The sequence below is a fragment of the Vitis riparia genome, chromosome 3 (genome assembly GCF_004353265.1).
Source record: "Vitis riparia cultivar Riparia Gloire de Montpellier isolate 1030 chromosome 3, EGFV_Vit.rip_1.0, whole genome shotgun sequence".
In the NCBI taxonomy this organism is placed as follows: domain Eukaryota; kingdom Viridiplantae; phylum Streptophyta; class Magnoliopsida; order Vitales; family Vitaceae; genus Vitis; species Vitis riparia.
The window spans coordinates 3,986,428-4,003,863 of record NC_048433.1 but is presented as its reverse complement, the minus strand read 5'-3'; the positions used below and the strand labels follow the sequence as shown (position 1 = coordinate 4,003,863).

The following is a 17,436-nucleotide window of genomic DNA, read 5'->3' as shown; positions in this document are numbered from 1 at the left end:
CCCTAAAATGGAACGAATTTGAAGCTCGAGGGAGATCTCAAGGTTGCTCTCTCTCATCTTAAACCCTAAATGGAAAACAAATTTAAATACCAGAGTAAATTCTAAAAAAAATTCAAAATTTTTGGATAAGTCCATTTACCAAATGAATTTTTGTGAGATATAGTTTATGAATAGCCCTCAAATGAGATCGATGGAACATGAAGTCAATTAAATTAATAAAAAAGTATTACTATTTATTACGAGTTTAACATTATTTTATGGGACAATTGTGTTTGGGACCTATTTGAACAAAAAACATATAAGTTCACTATTTAAACTTAAGACTTAGAGGAAATGTGAAAATTGAAAAGAAGGATATAAATTTTTTATTTTTCAAAAAATGACATTTATTGACTATGAAAAAAATAGTAGAAAAACATTAATTTAAATTTTATTCTTTTTGCAAACTTCAATAAAATTTAATATAATTTAGTGATTTGGAAAAAAATACACCATTTTCCAAAAAAATAAAAATAAAATATTATTATTATTTAAAAATCAAACATCTTGGAAAATATATATATTTAAAATTATGTATATAAAAATATAACCGAAAAATATGTCAAATTTATTTTTTTAAATGATATATTTTTATAATATATATATATTTAAATTAGTTTTCTAAAAATAATAAATTTTCAAAATAATTATTAAAAAAATTAAGATAAAAAAGTTTTTCAGAGACATTATGATAGAAAATAGTTTTGAATGATATATTGGTCTCTTCATATTTTATACCATCCCCATTAATTATACAACTTTTATGGATCCAATCTTAATTTTTGGGTGCAACCGGGTCCAAAAGACAGTTATCCCTTATTTTAATAAAAAATATAACTATTTACAACTCATAATTTCTCATCATTTTTTATAATTATCTTCACTCATTCGATATTTTTCTCATGTTCAAAACATAAGATACCGTGATTAAAAGACTTTTATAACTTTAAAATATATTTACAAAGTTAAGAAGAGTTTATAAATATATTATATCAATGACATCCAACTCGTTATCTTATAATAAAAAATTCTCAATTAATTTTGATTTTCTATAATAAATTAATAGGTGACCTCGAACGTAAAGATATGGAAACGACAAAGGATCTCCCAATTGTCTTAAGTCAAATAAGACAACATTTCTAAAGCAAATATGGTATAGAATTTAGTAATTCACACCCAAATGAAGTCCAAACACCTGGATTCCATCACTACGTTGAATAATTGATAATAATAATAATAAAAAAAATGTATCTTTTCTTTGGTGATCCTCTCTTTTTTATTTTTTATTTTTAAATTTTGGATAAGGAAGGTCATTCAAATAAGGCTATTTTTGGGCCCACTACATGCATTGAAGTCACCGCTTTGAGAAATTTAATGCATCTTTTAGGAATTATTTAAAAAATAATTATTATTTTTCATATAAAAAATAGTTTTTTGAGAAATTATTAGCAAAATAAGGAATTTTTTATACTATTTAAAAAAATAATTATATAAATACGAAGAAGGATGAAAAATAAAATTTTAAAAATATAATTTATTTTTAAAGAAATTTTTATAAACACATCAAATAATATTCAAAATATTTCAAATTATATATATATTTTTTAAAAATTATTTTTTGAAAACCATTTTCCAAAATCCTTTAATGTTTATTTGACAATTATTTTTTAAAACAATTTTCTCCTTGATAAAATAAAAACTTTGAAAATTCGTTTTGATAATAAAAAACTATTTTTTATTTTTTATTCTTAAAAATAAAAAATAAAATATTTAAAAAATATTTTTAATTGTTTTCAAAAAAACTATTTAAAAAAATAATTATATAAATATTTAAAATGATTAAAAACAAAACAGGACACATGAAAAATATTTTTAAAATATAATTTCAAATAGTAAAAATAAATAAAAATTTCAAACAAATTTTTATTTTACAAAATATCATAAAAGAGTTTTCAAAAATTATTTTTTAAAACCATTATCCAAAATAGATACCAAACAACCCATAATCATCAATTTTCTTTTTCTCTTGTGAGAATCACAATTGACAAAATTATTGTAGCAGCCATGGGTATTATAATTTGATGGGTCAATTTCAACGAACCACCGATAATTTGTAATTTAGTAAAGAGATCCTACGAGAAAAATGTGGTATTGGCAGGTCATTAAAAAAACATGTTGCACATTTTCGATCAAAATCATACGCCTAGAGTCAACACCAATTAAATTTTTTATTTTACGTATACACGTCATATTACTTTATATATTATTTTAATATAAAGTTTTATAAAAAAATTATGAAAATTAATGATATGATGATATATATATATATATTATAACATTTTCTATGCAAAGTATAATTTTCCTTATAATTTAAAAACAAAAAGAAGGTAAAAAAATGCCAGCCTGTTGTGTTTATGTGGAAGTCGGGTCGGGAGACTTGTTATCCACACGTATTTCTATTTCCTGAAACAAGAAAAGTATTTTCAAAAATTCTGAAAACATTTGGGACACGGAAAGGTTATTACTAATACAAAATGTAGGGAAAGCGAACACGTGATTTGGAACGTAGAGGCATCCCAAGGGGTACTGAACCACTGATCCTGAAAGCAAAACGCCAAAATAAAAATGGAAAAAACAAAAATAGGAAAAAAATAAATAAATAAAAAAAACGTGGATCATGGATTTGGTGCGGTTTTAAAGTGCGCACTGGGTGCTTTATCACCACACACCACCCTGTTGTGTCTGACTGTCTGACGGAAGCTCCGCTAACGTGCGCGCATCTCGGCTTTCTTGCTTCCATGGCGATGTCTCTGCAACTCTGCCGCTTCTCCACCTTCTCCGACCGCTCCCTTCCGGAGGCCTTCGCCGGAATCGGACTGTTCCGGTGCCGGAAGCCTCTCTCCGTTCGGTGCTCAGGCGAGTCCGAGTCTTCTTCTTCTTCGTCTGTGGCTGTTGATTCCGATTTTGATGCGAAGGTGTTTCGGCACAACTTGACGAGGAGTAAGAATTATAATCGGAAAGGATTTGGACACAAGGATGAGACTCTGGAGCTCATGAATCGCGAGTATACTAGTGAGTTTTGTAAAAATTGACTCCTTAATTCTGCTCTGTAGTTTCTGTTTTTTTTGTTTTATTTTATTTTTGTGATTGGTTTTAGTTTTGCCTTTGTTTGGTTGAGGAGAAAAGCCGAGGAAAAGAAATTCAAGCTCTCTGCTGCCTAGTTCATTAGAAAATGAAAAACGGAATTAATTAGTTGCAATAAGTTTTAACCAGTATGATTTTTTTCTCCATTTTTTAATTTTGTTTTCCTCCAGTTTTCAAACAATCTAACGCCTCTATCTCTGAGTTCGAACTTGCAGATGGATGGCTTTGATTTTCTAAATTACGTGTATAATAAGTTTTGTGCAACATCTAGTTTGGTGACTCAGAATTTAAGCCTGCTTTTGGTTCAGCATCTGAAACTGTTTCCAGCTTTTAAAAGAACTGCAGAAAAGGGAAAACAGCATTGAAGATGCATCTGAATCGATGTTTTTGCAGCTTCATACAGCTGTAGGCGATTTCAAAGTATTCTGGAAGTCGGTCCTTTAGGAACTGTCTATGGACCAAGAAATAGGGAATTATGCAAAAAAATTTCATGAGATAGGAAACAGTTTTTGGGACCTCTTTTGAGCTGCAAATCAAACTGCAGTTGCCGGAATTATTTCTTCAGTTGACTTTGTTTCCTCACAAATCGAGTAGAAGCTGAATATGATGGTTGAACTTGCATAAGCACCGGGATTTCTAAATGATCATCTTTAGTATAGTCAATTGCTGTGTTTTAATTTAATGAGATTTGGTTGATGATTTAAATTAAGTTCTTATATTTGGGTGTTTGGTTAGGGTACTGATTTGTGCATTCATGTTTCTGATGGAAATTTTCAGGTGACATCATAAAGACATTGAAGGAAAATGGAAATGAGTATAAATGGGGAAATGTTACAGTGAAACTGGCAGAAGCCTATGGATTTTGCTGGGGTGTGGAGCGTGCTGTCCAAATTGCTTATGAAGCCAGAAAACAATTTCCTGAGGAGAAAATTTGGATTACGAATGAAATTATTCACAACCCTACTGTTAACCAGGTCTATAGCAATCTCTATCCAACTTTCATAATAATCTTGAATTGGAATTCACTAACCTTTACCTTCTTCTTGGTTTCAGTATTTCTTTATGTAGGATTTTATATTAGAAAACAGTAGGAACTATTGGGTTTCTTGTTATATGGGTTTTAGGCTTTCTGTTTCTACTCTTGTTATTGCCAGAATGGAGCCAGATTAAGAAATGGATTCTGATTAAGGGAATGGGACCTTTTCATTGCTTAAGTGCTTTTCTTTGGAGAAGAGAATTTGATTTTACACTGATAGTTAATTATTGATTGGAATCTTCTTGCAATCTTGGTTTTTGGGTTTTAGTTGTCTCACTTCATGCATGCTCTAACTTTCAGTCTCTCTACATATTCATGCCATTCTATGTGTGTTTTGGCACTCAGTCTTGGAAAGTTCCTATTGTCTTCACATCTTTTTTCATTATTTTCTTCTTTTTCTTTTTTATTTTTCTTCTTCTTTTAAATATAAACAATCTTAAGTTTTTATTTAAAAGATTGAGAATTTAAACCTTGCCCCATGAATTTGGTTGAAATAGTAAAAGATTTCAAGAATATTTTCAACTTTGGTAGCATTGGAGATACATATGGTATCATTGTGTATTGTGTTGTTTCCTCTTTATTTATTTTATTTTGTGTATAATTACAAAAAATTAAGTTATTTATGGCAGCGATTGGCAGAGATGGAAGTCAAAGATATTCCCATTGATGATGGCCAGAAACAATTTGAAGTTGTTGATAAGGGTGATGTTGTGATTTTGCCTGCTTTTGGAGCTGCAGTGGATGAGATGTTGACTTTGAGCAACAAAAATGTACAAATCGTTGATACAACTTGCCCATGGGTTTCTAAGGTATCCTTTTCAGAGGTTGACCTGTTCTTCAATTATATGTCTTGCATCTTTATCTGTTTAGAACTTCGGATTTATGTCCTTGTGACTTTGTTTGAAGGTTTGGAATATTGTTGAGAAGCACAAGAAGGGAGAGTACACTTCAATCATTCATGGTAAATATTCTCATGAGGAGACTATTGCAACTGCATCTTTTGCAGGGAAGTATATCATTGTGAAGAATATGGCAGAGGTATGCCCTAAAAAATCTGATGTCATGCTTTTTATAAGTTCGTTAATAAAGGTTTTTAGAAGTAAATGAACTTTTGACACAAGAAAGAAAATAAGCAAGTATAGAAATTCATGATAGTTTGATTATATGTGAATTTTATCTAAACCAGGCAATGTATGTATGTGATTACATTCTTGGAGGAGAACTTGATGGATCTAGCTCAACCAGAGAGGAGTTTTTTGAGGTACAGTTATTGCTCCTTACTCTACTGTAATTGTCAAGTTGTCAGGCATTATTTCAAGTTTCTGAAATAATTACTTGTTTGCCTACAGAAATTTAAATTTGCCATCTCTGAGGGGTTTGATCCAGACATTGACTTGTCCAAAGTTGGTATTGCAAATCAAACCACAATGCTCAAGGGAGAAACTGAAGAAATTGGTTAGTTGCATTACAATTTTCATTACTTCATTTGCAAATAAAATTATGATACTTACTTTATTTTCGTATTCCTCAGGGAAATTAGTAGAGAGGACTATGATGCGAAAATATGGGGTTGAAAATGTCAACAATCACTTCATAAGCTTCAACACAATTTGTGATGCTACTCAAGTAACTTCATGTTCCCTATTCCCTTTGTTTTGTCAATCTGGTTTTTCATTATACCATATTAACATATGATGGTGTAATGGAACATCATGCAGCCTACTGGCTGTTTGATTTTGTTCCATTGGTTATGCTCATATTTCTTTTTAATTTTTTTCTTATGATTTTATTTTCCATATTGAATTATGTTTTACATGAGCTGTGTATGAGTGTTGGTTCCAGACTTGGCATATGCAACTCTGTGAGTTCACATAGTGATGATGGTCCTTTTGTCGTCATTTTGCTACTGGTGATGGTGTGGTTTTTTGGGGCTATGATTACACTTGGCTTTTGGCAGTATGACTACACTTGTTTTTTTTTATTTTTTGGATGGGCTAGGGGGTGAAACTCCATTACTAAGAGATGATTAGTGCCTTGCTTTTTGAAAGTCAATTAGGATTAGCTGCTTAAGAAACCAATTTGGAAACCTATTGTCAGATGTCAGGGATTGTAAATCCCTTTTTTGAGCAATCAAATCCAATGCTAGCATTTAGGCTAAGGTTCCACCCCTCCCCTTATAAGCTGCTAGTGGGCCTTAGAACTTGAGTTTGAAACTCCCAGCCACAAGAAGGCATCTATATCCTACTAAACCATGAGGCCTGTAATTTCATCATTCATGTAGTAATTCTATTTCATGGAGAGCACTTTTTGCTTGTACAATTGGAGAAGTTCAAAAGCCAGATGGTCCAAAAAAAGGCAGGGGAGTGTCCTTGATGGCTACCATTCAAGGATCAGATATCCTATTATGTGTTCCAGATAAAAAAAGGAAAGCTAGGATACTGCATTTTCTACACAAGGTACTCTCTCTCTAATTATCATTGTCATCACCAGTTCCACCACTGCATGACCACCATCATCATCATCATCATTATCTGTTTTGGGCCTTTGGTATCAAGCTTTGATTAGAGTTGCTGGAAAAAATTTATGCCAAGAAAGAGTTATTTTTCTTTGCTAATGGATTTATTGATGAAAGAATTGCTGTCTTTCCTTGCTTTACACCCTCTCTAGTTTGATATAAAAACGAAAAGTTTCTTATAGTACCATTTATGTCAAAATAAAGCTCAATAGCGTTTCGGCTGAAATGTAAATTACTTAAGATATCTTGTTGACCAATATGCTTGTGTTTTATTTAGGATTCATGAATCTTCTTTTATTAAGCTAATTTTTTTCTTCCAGGAGCGACAAGATGCAATGTATAAGCTGGTGGAGGAGAAACTGGACGTTATGTTAGTAGTTGGTGGGTGGAACTCCAGCAACACCTCACATCTACAAGAGATTGCGGAGGACCGTGGAATCCCCTCGTATTGGATTGACAGTGAGAAGAGAATAGGTCCAGGAAACAGAATAAGTCATAAGTTGATGGTATGAATGCAATTCAACCTCAAAAACCAATTCTTTATCTTTTTTAGATCTTGTTTCCTAATTATTTCCATTGGAATTGTTCTATTTAACAGCATGGGGAGCTGGTTGAGAAAGAAAACTGGCTACCAGAGGGTCCTATTACGATAGGTGTTACATCCGGTGCCTCTACCCCAGATAAGGTAATTCTCTTAAACATGATTAGCCTATGGTTGGGAAATGTATGGTTTTCCCTTCTTTTTTGTGTGTGCACTTGCATGGGTTGGGCTATTACCACAACTCTATTTTAGGACACCACCCTTCCTCCATTTGTTTCTATCCCTACCATTTCTTCCCTTCTAGCTGATTCTAGCACTCCACATTTGTTCTTTTTTACTTCTTTATTCTAATGCAAAATTGAACACTGATATAACATAATGTTGTGGTTGTGAACCACAAACAACCATCATTGCATGCTAAGTTAACTAACAATTATATCATCCGCTATAGTGAATTTTAATGCCATTAATCGAAGAATTAGTGATCTAATGATCCTTGCAGTAATTTCCCAAGTAACCCTAGGACCCCTTTGGTGCAACTATAACTTCTAGTGAAAGGTCTTTCCTAAAAGGATCAGTATAAAAGAAAACATGTTAGCTGGTTTTATGGAAATAAATAAATAAATTTCTCACACCTCCTGGAAGTTCAATAAAAGCACCAAACTTTTAGGCAATCAAAAAATTGCACCAAACGAGATAGTGTTATTGGTATTTGATTTGTTGTGTTTAACTGGATTGTGATCAGGTTGTTGAAGATGCTCTCATCAAGGTATTCGACATTAAACGGGAAGAAGCCTTGCAACTGGCATAATAAGTGTAGAAGTGAAGCTTTTAACTCAATGCTATAAGTGGAAGGATAAGAGCATTACTGTATATTTAAATGAGAGGATTTGCAGCATCCCGCATTAGAAAGAGCAGTTTCGTGTAAATTTTGAGCCATGCAACTCACTTTCTAAGTAAAACCAGTGGGTGATCTGCAGCTCTTACTATTTCTTATACAGATCAGTGGACTATGAATTTCTCTCATTATATGAATAAGCTCATGAATTTGTTGGATTTTCTGTTTTCCAGTTGAGTTCTTGACCAGTATTAGATGATCGAAGATTAACTAAAGAAAGCAAAATCCATCTATTTATGCCCCTTTGGTTTTAGAACACAGAACACACCATTGTTGTGGGTATCATAGAAAGTGAAACATGATTTTTTTTTTTGAACGGTTGTTGTGAAAAGGACACTGGTTATATTCTTCTTTCTTCCAGGATACTGAAAGGAGGGAAGTTTACTTAGCTGCTCTCAGAATCAATCTTGGTAAGGCTTGTTGCCAGGGGTGGTAAAATTAGATATGACTCATCAACACAATTCAAATCCAAATCCAATGTGTTTTCACGAGTTTGACTTGAGTATAATTGTATTTGGATCAAACTCATCTCACATGTTATTTTTAGGACAATCTATACAACATGAATTTGCCTTGAATTAATCCATTTAATAATATTTGATTAGAATTATAATCTATTTGATTCATTTAAAATATGTTTTTTTGAATAAATAAATCAAAAGCATGATAGATTGAGAATTTAATCATATTAACTCAAGAGAAGAACTACTTTGATTTAATCATTAAACAAAACTTGATTATTAATTGAATCATACAATGAGTTACTCATTTAATAATTAGGTCATGTTTGGATTCATGTTTTTAACCCGATTATTATTCATGTCATATCTGCGTTAATCTATCTAGTTGAGTTGAAGTCATGAATTGCCACCCCTACTCATTACACAGTAAATTTATAGTTCATAAGGCAGTTCTCATTATACATGGTTTTGGCAAATAGGCACCAAGCAAAGTTAACAGTTCTTTACTTAACTGTCCATCCTCAACCAAAACATTATCAACCTTCTGAAGTTATTTATTGGAATCAACAGCATGAAGTTCTAACCATATGTGTAAATCAATACAATAATCGAAGATATGTCGCTGTGTGGAATGAATAAATTCAGGACACAATCTCAAGGTAGAGTCTTGGCCCCAGAAAGAAGCTTAAGACCAACAGGTATACATTCAGGCACTAGAATTTGACAGCTCCACTGAGGTTGTGGACCTTGCCCTGCATATCAACAATGGCTGGAGTATGCGTTCACATGATCTGCAGATTCTGATCAATCAAATTGAGTAGGAATTGTGTCTTGGCTTTACCTTAAAATGCTGAATGTAATGGCTAAAACCCCACATGGTGTGCTCTTCCTTCCCATCTTGATGTCTCTGAAACTAGCCACTAATGGCATCAGATTGCTTAGAAAGCGATGATTCAACTAGTTCTGGGACCCGATCAAGCAATTGATTCATTTCATCAGGAAATTCAAGCTTTGCTCGGTTTGTCTTTCCTCCAATGACTACTGTACTTCCATCTTGTAAGGCCCATATCTTGTGGTTGACAAAGAACGAGAGACGGTTGCAAATCAGAAGCATGGTCAATAGGAGTTAGTTGTAGCAGCATCAAATGTAAAGCATCAAAGGCTAACTCCATTATTTCATTAGACTATTTGTCTATTAAGAACAATTTTTCATAACAGGAAAGAACAAACAAAGCCAAGGTGGCGAGGATGAAATGTAGGGATGCAACATTTTGAACCTTGTTCTGAGCAATATGATTTTAATTTTCATTTTTCAAAACAGAGACATACAGAAATCCTATTGCAGAGACAGAAATTTCACCTGTGTATGAGATAAGTAACTGATGCAAGTTGTGAGCATCAGAGCACCAAATCCAGCATACACAATTGGAACCCCTGGATCAGTCTGAATCAGAAACAAGGTTTAGATCCAGGAGAAATGAAAAAATAAAGGGAAAAAAAAAACATTATATTGAGTTTAATAATAAGTCATATTGTTCTGTAATAGAAAGTTTTGAGTGATCACCTTCAAGTCGAGGCCACTACTACCTATTGCATCTTCAATAACAATCCTTGTGCCGTCAATGTCAATTGGAAGATTAGAGTTAGGTCGTCTAACTCCAGCAAATTTTCCTTCTTTATCATATAAGACAATTGACTGTAGATCACGGGCAAGCATTGATCTGAATTCAGGGAGAAAAGCAAGGGAAAATTAACAAAAAACAAGGCAGAATGGAAGAAAAAACTCCAGTATTAAGCCCCTCAAATTTTCATTTGATCTTCTTTCCTATAATCCACTCGAACACCTGTTTCCGACTTTAAGTCACCATTTCCTATAATCCATGAAGACCCAAAAACATGTTCGAACAAATACAACAAAATGCCAAGTGAGGAACCTTATATCCAAAACTTTGGCCCTTAGCAATTTTGGGTGTTCAATTATCTTCTTGTCTCTGAATTCTTGAAATATAAGCAAAATCATTGCGATTTTATTGCCAATGTCAAAATAAAAAGAATAAAAATAACAGACAAAACTAAAATAAGAAGTGTAGAGTTTCATAGAAAAGACCAATTTCTATTCAGTAATTTTCCCTAAAATGAAAAATAAAAAAAAGAAAAGCACTGTTGATTTTTCAAATCCAATATGGACAAAATTGGTATATGGAGAAGATATAGAGCAGAAAAAGTACATACATTCCCTTAAGATTAGGAGAATCAGAATCTCCAACTGGTAAAAAGGTCCCAAAAAGCTTCTTATCTCCATTGAGCTTTAAAGGTGCCATAGCTAAATTGAAAGGTCCTTCATCATCCTTACGTATTTGTAATGCCGAAAAACTCCAATCAGTCTGGTATATAGTGATCCCATCAAATCTTAAAGGGTCATTTACACTTATTGTTTTCCTCATCACCTCTTTTCCATTAAGGTCAAACAGCGAAAGATCAGTGTGAAACTGCAATACCTATAATAACATAAACCCAGAAAATCTTTTTAAGGAGTTCTAAACTCTGAGCAGTAACAAGCTGGCATGAAAGTATAAAGAAGGCTCCCAAGTAGCAATTAGATCAAAGAATTCCTTGAAATTTGAAAATACAAGTTAAAAATAAAAACTAAAAGCAAAATCCCAGAAGTCCTATCATGCAATCCAGAGAGAGAGAGGGGATGTTTTGCTGAATTGCATGAGCTGCTTTCCCTGTTCATCATTTTATAGCTGAATAACAAAAAATGAAAAAGAAAACACCTACCTCCCCACTGTCATAGTAGTCCATGTAAAATCTGTTGACATGAACCTCAGTATCAAAAGCTTTTGTTGGTGTAGAAAGAAACCCACTTGGGCTTAGCACATCTCCCATAACAAAATTCAATCCCTGTGGAACTGTGACGGAGCCTCTAAAGCTCCCAGTAGCACTCAGAGTTCCACCTACCATTATCAGCAGCATTGCTAAATGAACTCCAATGGGGGCAAACCTGCCTGCCAGTCCCTTGAAGGCATATAAAGATGGTCCCTTCAAGAATACCTATAATGGAGCAAGAGAAAATTGTAAATTTAAGGTTAAAATGTTTGAAAAGTAGCAATCAAATGGAAGGATTTAATGACTAACAATCCAAGAGAGTATTTGAAACACCACCAGATGTTTGGATGCCCGTGCATGGTTAACATATGCACGATAGCATAGACAAGATCATCAGCTTATCCTGACCCATCTCTCAAAAGATGATATATACTAGCCATACCAACAAAAAACAGGCACCTGCTTTTGGGCAGATGATATTTCATCCTAGAAGCCTTATGTTACAACAATCCCCAATTTGGTGTTGGTATTGGTAATATGCAAGTCTACCGAACAGAATAGACATAGCAATCTAATATATGCAAACAGTAGATACAACATGACCTACGAAAACCAGAAATTTACTCAAGGAAACAAATAAAGAAAAGAAAATGATGGAAGGCAGAAGGAATATGCTGCATAACCTCATATCCAGCTCCCATCAGAACAACACCCAAATCTCGAACTGATGCTTTGGGCAGAGATTCTGAAAATTCCTGCTTGTGAATGGCTTCAGCAGAGTGCAAGAAATTCCATCTACACATACCAATCAAGTCTTGTTAACTAAAATCAACCCATTCCCAGCTGTGGAGGACATGGATTTGCAGAGAAAAAAAGTAGTGGACCTTCTTGCAACCTTAACCAGGGGGATTTGTGTTGTGTAGGTACAGGCCATGAGTGATGTGGCCAGGAGAGCCAACATTCCCAGGAAGATGGGAGATGAGAACATGTGGTCGAACCCAAGGGTGAGAACCCATCTCCAAGTGAAGAATCCCAAGACTGGATTATCTTCAGGGAATTTTTGAAAATAGTAATCTGGAGCCTCTCCTTGATCAATGGCAGTACCTGCATAAGCATCAAATAAACCAAATCATGCATCAGGGGACAATGTGAGAGTCTTTATACCAAAAAATGAAGCAAAAGGTTACATAAGCCTGACACTGATACTGGTAAAAAGACCATCATTTAAGCCTCATGGTGGCAATTTTAGTTTGAAAAATGAGCAATTAACTTAAAGGGATTTTAGTTCATGGAATACTAGGCTCCTACTTATAAAATATAAGAACCTTGTGAGCTTAGTGAAATTTGTTACCACAAAAAGAAGCAAAAAATTTATTGTAGAGACTCTAGGCATGTTCCAGCCATCTTAATTTTTTCTATGTTCTTCCTCTTTTGGTTCTCAAAAGGAGGGAAGAAAAAAAGGAAAAAGCTCAAGAAAGGATTCCAGTTTTGAGCATTTTTCTTCGTCTACCTTGCTCTTATAAATTAAAAACATTTTTCCTGACCTTCCAATCTCCCCAATATAATACCATCTTCAAAATTCACAATCACAAAACTTGTGCTTATATATATATATATAAGCAGAGAGAGAGAGAGAGAGAGGTAAGCAGCATACCTAAAGCCATTAAAGCTGCAACAGTGAACATCTCCCCAATAGCCAAAGGCAAATTAGAAAGAAGAGACAGAACCTTTCTGGGGAACCTCTTCACCAACCCCCCAAAACCCCCACCACCGCCACCCCCCCTACTCGCCGGCTTCGGCTGAGCTTCCACATTTCCGGCGCCGTCCTCGGACACCGCCGGTGCTCCCTCCGACAGAACAATCTTCTTGGCCAGACTCTTGCTGCTCTTTCCATCCTCGGAGGTTTTGAGCTTGCAGGTGATGCTGAAAGACAGAGGTGTGCTACTGCAGGGACTGGAAATTTGTGTAGTATAGGGAAAGAATTGGGGTTTGAAGGAGGATCGAAGAAGAGGTGATTTGAGGAAAAGGGTTTTGGAGAATGAGGGTTTTAGAGTGTACATTGATGAAGATTTTGAGAGAGGGCCTCAGTTGAGAGGGAGAGTAACCACCATTTTTCTGGGTAGTTGTGGTTTATCTGGATGAGAAAGATTTTTTTGTTCTGGGTTTTGCCACGTCACTCAAGTTTATGCTCTCATTTGTCATCTTTTATATTCCACGTCAATAAATTCAGCAACAAGGAATGCAATTTTTCATTAAATACAAAATATTTATTATCATATTATTATTCAAAGAATTTTTCAAAAATTAATTTCTGTCTCAAAAGATGAATTTTAATATTTTTAATTCGATTTTTATTATATCATTATTATTTTTTTTTCATTTTGAAGAATTTAACATAATTCCACTAAATTTTAACTGGTTTATTATTTTGTTTAATTTATGTTTCCTTTTATATTTTTTTTAAAAGCTGCTCCCCTGTACATTTTAACCAAAATTTTAATCCAAACTTACATAAAGAAGTTCAATTTTTTTCCAATGTAGGCAGAGTTCTTTGTCATAGGCACAGCTTTCAAAATTTATGATTTTTTAAGTTCCTGTGACTTATTTTTTCTTAAAATAATTTAAAATTTCATAAATTTTAAAATAATTTTGATTATATTTATTTTTAATATTTTTATGATAAATCAAGCATAAAAAAATTAAAAAAATTAAAAAAATATTTTTTTTAAAATCAAATATTTGAAAGAAAAGACTAATTAAATTAAAAAAAACACTCAAGGGGAAGAGGGTTGAAAATAATCTATTAATAGAGTTACAAATGTAAAGAGACAAAGAGATAAAAAGAATGCAAATATAGGTTATAGTGGTTTAACAATTCCTTTTTATATCCACTCTTTTCGAGTGAAAGTTCTATTTATTTGAAGTTTCAACCAAACTTTCAAGTATTTACGGTTGGATTTCTAAGCTCTAATGGGCATTACAACTTCTCTTCAAGTATATCCTCAATTTGAAACATTATCACCCAATCCGTACTTCAATAGATATAAGTAGAAGATCACTCAACCTTACATAATTGATGAATAAGTATAAAAAAGTTAGGATGAACAACAAAAGTGCACTAGAATGATTTGTAAAAGATAATTTAATGTACTAAGAAAGAAAGAGAGCTTTGAAAGTAAGAAACAAGCAATTAGAAAATTAAATGTAGATGTTCTATTTTTCATAAATTAATAAAAGTTATTTATTCATAGCTTTCCAACCTTGACACCAAAAATTGCACCAATAGGCCTTTCCTAGTCGATCAATTGACTAGTTATTGGACATTTAATATTTGATAGGTGATTATTGGGAGTTTGATTGGATCTTGATCGAGAAAGGGTTCTCCTCAACCGGGAAGACAATCCTTATGTAAGAGAAAGTAGGTTTTGTGTACCTCTTGACCGTCCTCAATTGGGAAAGGGTAACCAATTAATCGATTCCCTAACCGGTTGAGCCAATTAAGCTCTTCTTCGACCAGTTGGACAATTTTGGCTAAAAAGTCTATCATTTTTCATTCTAATTTTTTCTAACACTGAGTATTGTTTTTAGGCACTTATATAACACACATTTTATTAGTTTGCCTAAGGTTTTGGATTAACACTCGAATTCACAAAAAAATATGACTTTTAAAGCTTAAAACAAGTATGAAAATGATGCATGAATGAGTTAAAAAACCTAAGTGCACCCAAATGATCTTCATGCTCTCTAGATCTTACACTTCTTGGATGATGGATTTGATTCCCTATTTGAATTTTTTGATTATATCTTGAAGCTTATCTTGATTTTAAAAATGTTAATATACTAATTGTGATTTGTTATCACTAAAACATGATTAAGGGAACCTTTAAGCTAACAAAATAAAATATTGACAAATATAAAAATGAAGTATTAAGCTAAAAAAGATGAGATAATTCCATGTTTTTTTAAAGGGGAATGTCCATATTAAGAAATATAACTTTTATGTATTATTTAATGCTCTTAAAGGAAGAACATTAACTAATTTATATTTGGGTCGGCCCAATCACTTTAAAACATCAATTATATTAATATATCCAATTACAATTTTTCAAACCTTTCTCATTATTTTCTTTGGCACATACTTTCTTCTTCCTTTTTCATTCAAAATTTTTTTTTCTCAACAACAAACCCTGTTATTTTGTACATATTTGAGATAAATTCAAAATTAATTCCAATATTTTTCATACATTTGTTTTTAATTTACACACTACTAGTATTTTGCACCTCCTGTATATATTTTAGGGTTCATGATTTATGTAAATTTTGATAAAATAGTTAAAAAAAAACCATCTAAAAATAATTTAGAAGTGAATTTTTGAAAGAATGGAAGAGAAATGACAAAAAAAGAACCAAAAATGATTTTGTGGTGTTCAGACTTATAAGATCCGATATCTATAGTATGTCTAAAAGTATAATTTCGAACACCCTTAAAGGTGGCTTGAAGTATACTTTCATAGAATGCCAAATTAAATGGTATTTTGGTTATTTTATTTTAATATTTTTTACTTTATTATATGAAACTTTATATATATATATATATATATATATATATATATATATATATATATATATATATATATATATATATATTTATTTATTTATTTTTTACCAAACCAGGTCAATTATATCTATTTTTTAACGGTTCTAGAAATCTGTAAAGAGAGATAGAGCATTGGTCCAATGAACCAAATAAAGCAACTCAATGACCTTGACTATGTCTTCCAGCCCTCTTTTTCAGTCATCCCCAAATTGTTTCCGCAAGATACTGCTAGGTTTAATCAAAAAAGGAAAGAAAGAAAATTAAAAAAGGAAACCAAGAAAGAAAAGATTTTCAATTTTCCTCTGGTCAATAAAAGATTTTCTTCACAAATCATACTTATAGGCTTATAGCATGGTGATTGTACCCTCTGGCTGCTCAAGTAAACAGGCATATATATTTAACCTCATGGCAGCCTTACATATCTATTTTCATTAAAAGAGGGGGATAAAGCAACTTCGTGTGGGTTTGATAGTGATACTGAGAAGTGTTTTCGACCTTTCTAATACTCGAAAAATAAAAATTTTCAAATGTTAGAAATGTTAAAAACACTTTACAGAATCATTGTCAAATGCACTCTTCTTCAACTAACCCATGTGTTCATACGGGTATCTTGCAACATTCTTTAATAGGCCAAACAGCAACACATAGAGGCCATATCCCTGAATCTAAAATTTTGAGAAGCTCATATGCCCACAGGATAAATTTCAAATTTTCACATAAGTATACCATCACAATGCAGCTCTCTTCTCTAGCACATGGACATACTTAAACCCATAACATGAATGGATTAAAAGAAAAAAGAAAAAAATTAAGATACCGAATAGGTAACCGCTGAACTCCTAATCTCTATATCTTCGAAATTGCATGAAAAAATCTAAACTGTTGGTAGGTGAATCTTTGATACTGTAGCCAGACCCTAAAAGAAAGTGAAATTAAACCACCAATGCAATCCCAAAAGAGAACTCTATTTGTTCACCAAAACTTCTTACTGAATGTCAACATAAATGACCAGATCATTGAAGCCAGATATTAGGGCATTATTATGTCCACTACCTCGTATCCTATCAAAGATTACCATTGTCAAGAAATGGAACCAGCAAACAGAGACTGACCCCCGAGATAAGACACCAAGTTACCAACACCCATTGTCTAAGAATAACTGATATCACTCAAATTGCCAAATGCATGCTTCTTACCAACATTCAGTGTGCACATGTGACTAGAAACAGTATGATCACCAAAGAAGACATGACTTTTCAAATCTCTAAGCATATCAATGAAATTGGAAACCTATGGCGGCCTTAACATGGATTAAAGAGACCATCTAATAAAAACTAAGAGAGCAAATTAAACCAGCACAGGTGCATGAGGGGAGG

At 32.8% G+C, this 17,436-nt stretch overlaps 2 protein-coding genes across 5 annotated transcripts; one reads left to right on the top strand and one right to left on the bottom strand.

Annotated features, from left to right (window-relative positions):
• Window positions 1-2,760: 2,760 nt before the first annotated feature.
• Window positions 2,761-8,410, top strand: LOC117911343 (4-hydroxy-3-methylbut-2-enyl diphosphate reductase, chloroplastic). The gene is made up of 10 exons (XM_034825679.1): window positions 2,761-3,111; window positions 3,961-4,157; window positions 4,849-5,028; window positions 5,126-5,257; window positions 5,406-5,480; window positions 5,569-5,674; window positions 5,751-5,845; window positions 7,055-7,240; window positions 7,333-7,419; window positions 8,021-8,410. The coding sequence occupies exons 1-10, from the start codon at window positions 2,838-2,840 to the stop codon at window positions 8,084-8,086; spliced, it is 1,398 nt and encodes a 465-aa protein (XP_034681570.1). The 5' UTR covers window positions 2,761-2,837; the 3' UTR covers window positions 8,087-8,410.
• A 617-nt stretch (window positions 8,411-9,027) lies between these two features.
• Window positions 9,028-13,606, bottom strand: LOC117908568 (cytochrome c biogenesis protein CCS1, chloroplastic). 4 transcript variants are annotated; one of them, XR_004650211.1, is made up of 9 exons: window positions 13,118-13,606; window positions 12,348-12,567; window positions 12,147-12,258; window positions 11,416-11,688; window positions 10,867-11,132; window positions 10,199-10,355; window positions 9,995-10,078; window positions 9,476-9,703; window positions 9,028-9,403 (listed from the first exon to the last, which is right to left on the bottom strand). XR_004650211.1 is itself a non-coding variant. In XM_034822218.1 (8 exons), the coding sequence occupies exons 1-8, from the start codon at window positions 13,521-13,523 to the stop codon at window positions 9,548-9,550; spliced, it is 1,674 nt and encodes a 557-aa protein (XP_034678109.1). In that variant the 5' UTR covers window positions 13,524-13,606; the 3' UTR covers window positions 9,028-9,547. The 4 variants fall into 4 exon arrangements, 2 of the variants coding, with proteins under 2 accessions (XP_034678109.1, XP_034678120.1); XR_004650214.1 differs by having other exon boundaries at window positions 9,028-9,386; XM_034822218.1 differs by having other exon boundaries at window positions 9,028-9,703.
• Between the last annotated feature and the right edge of the window lie 3,830 nt (window positions 13,607-17,436).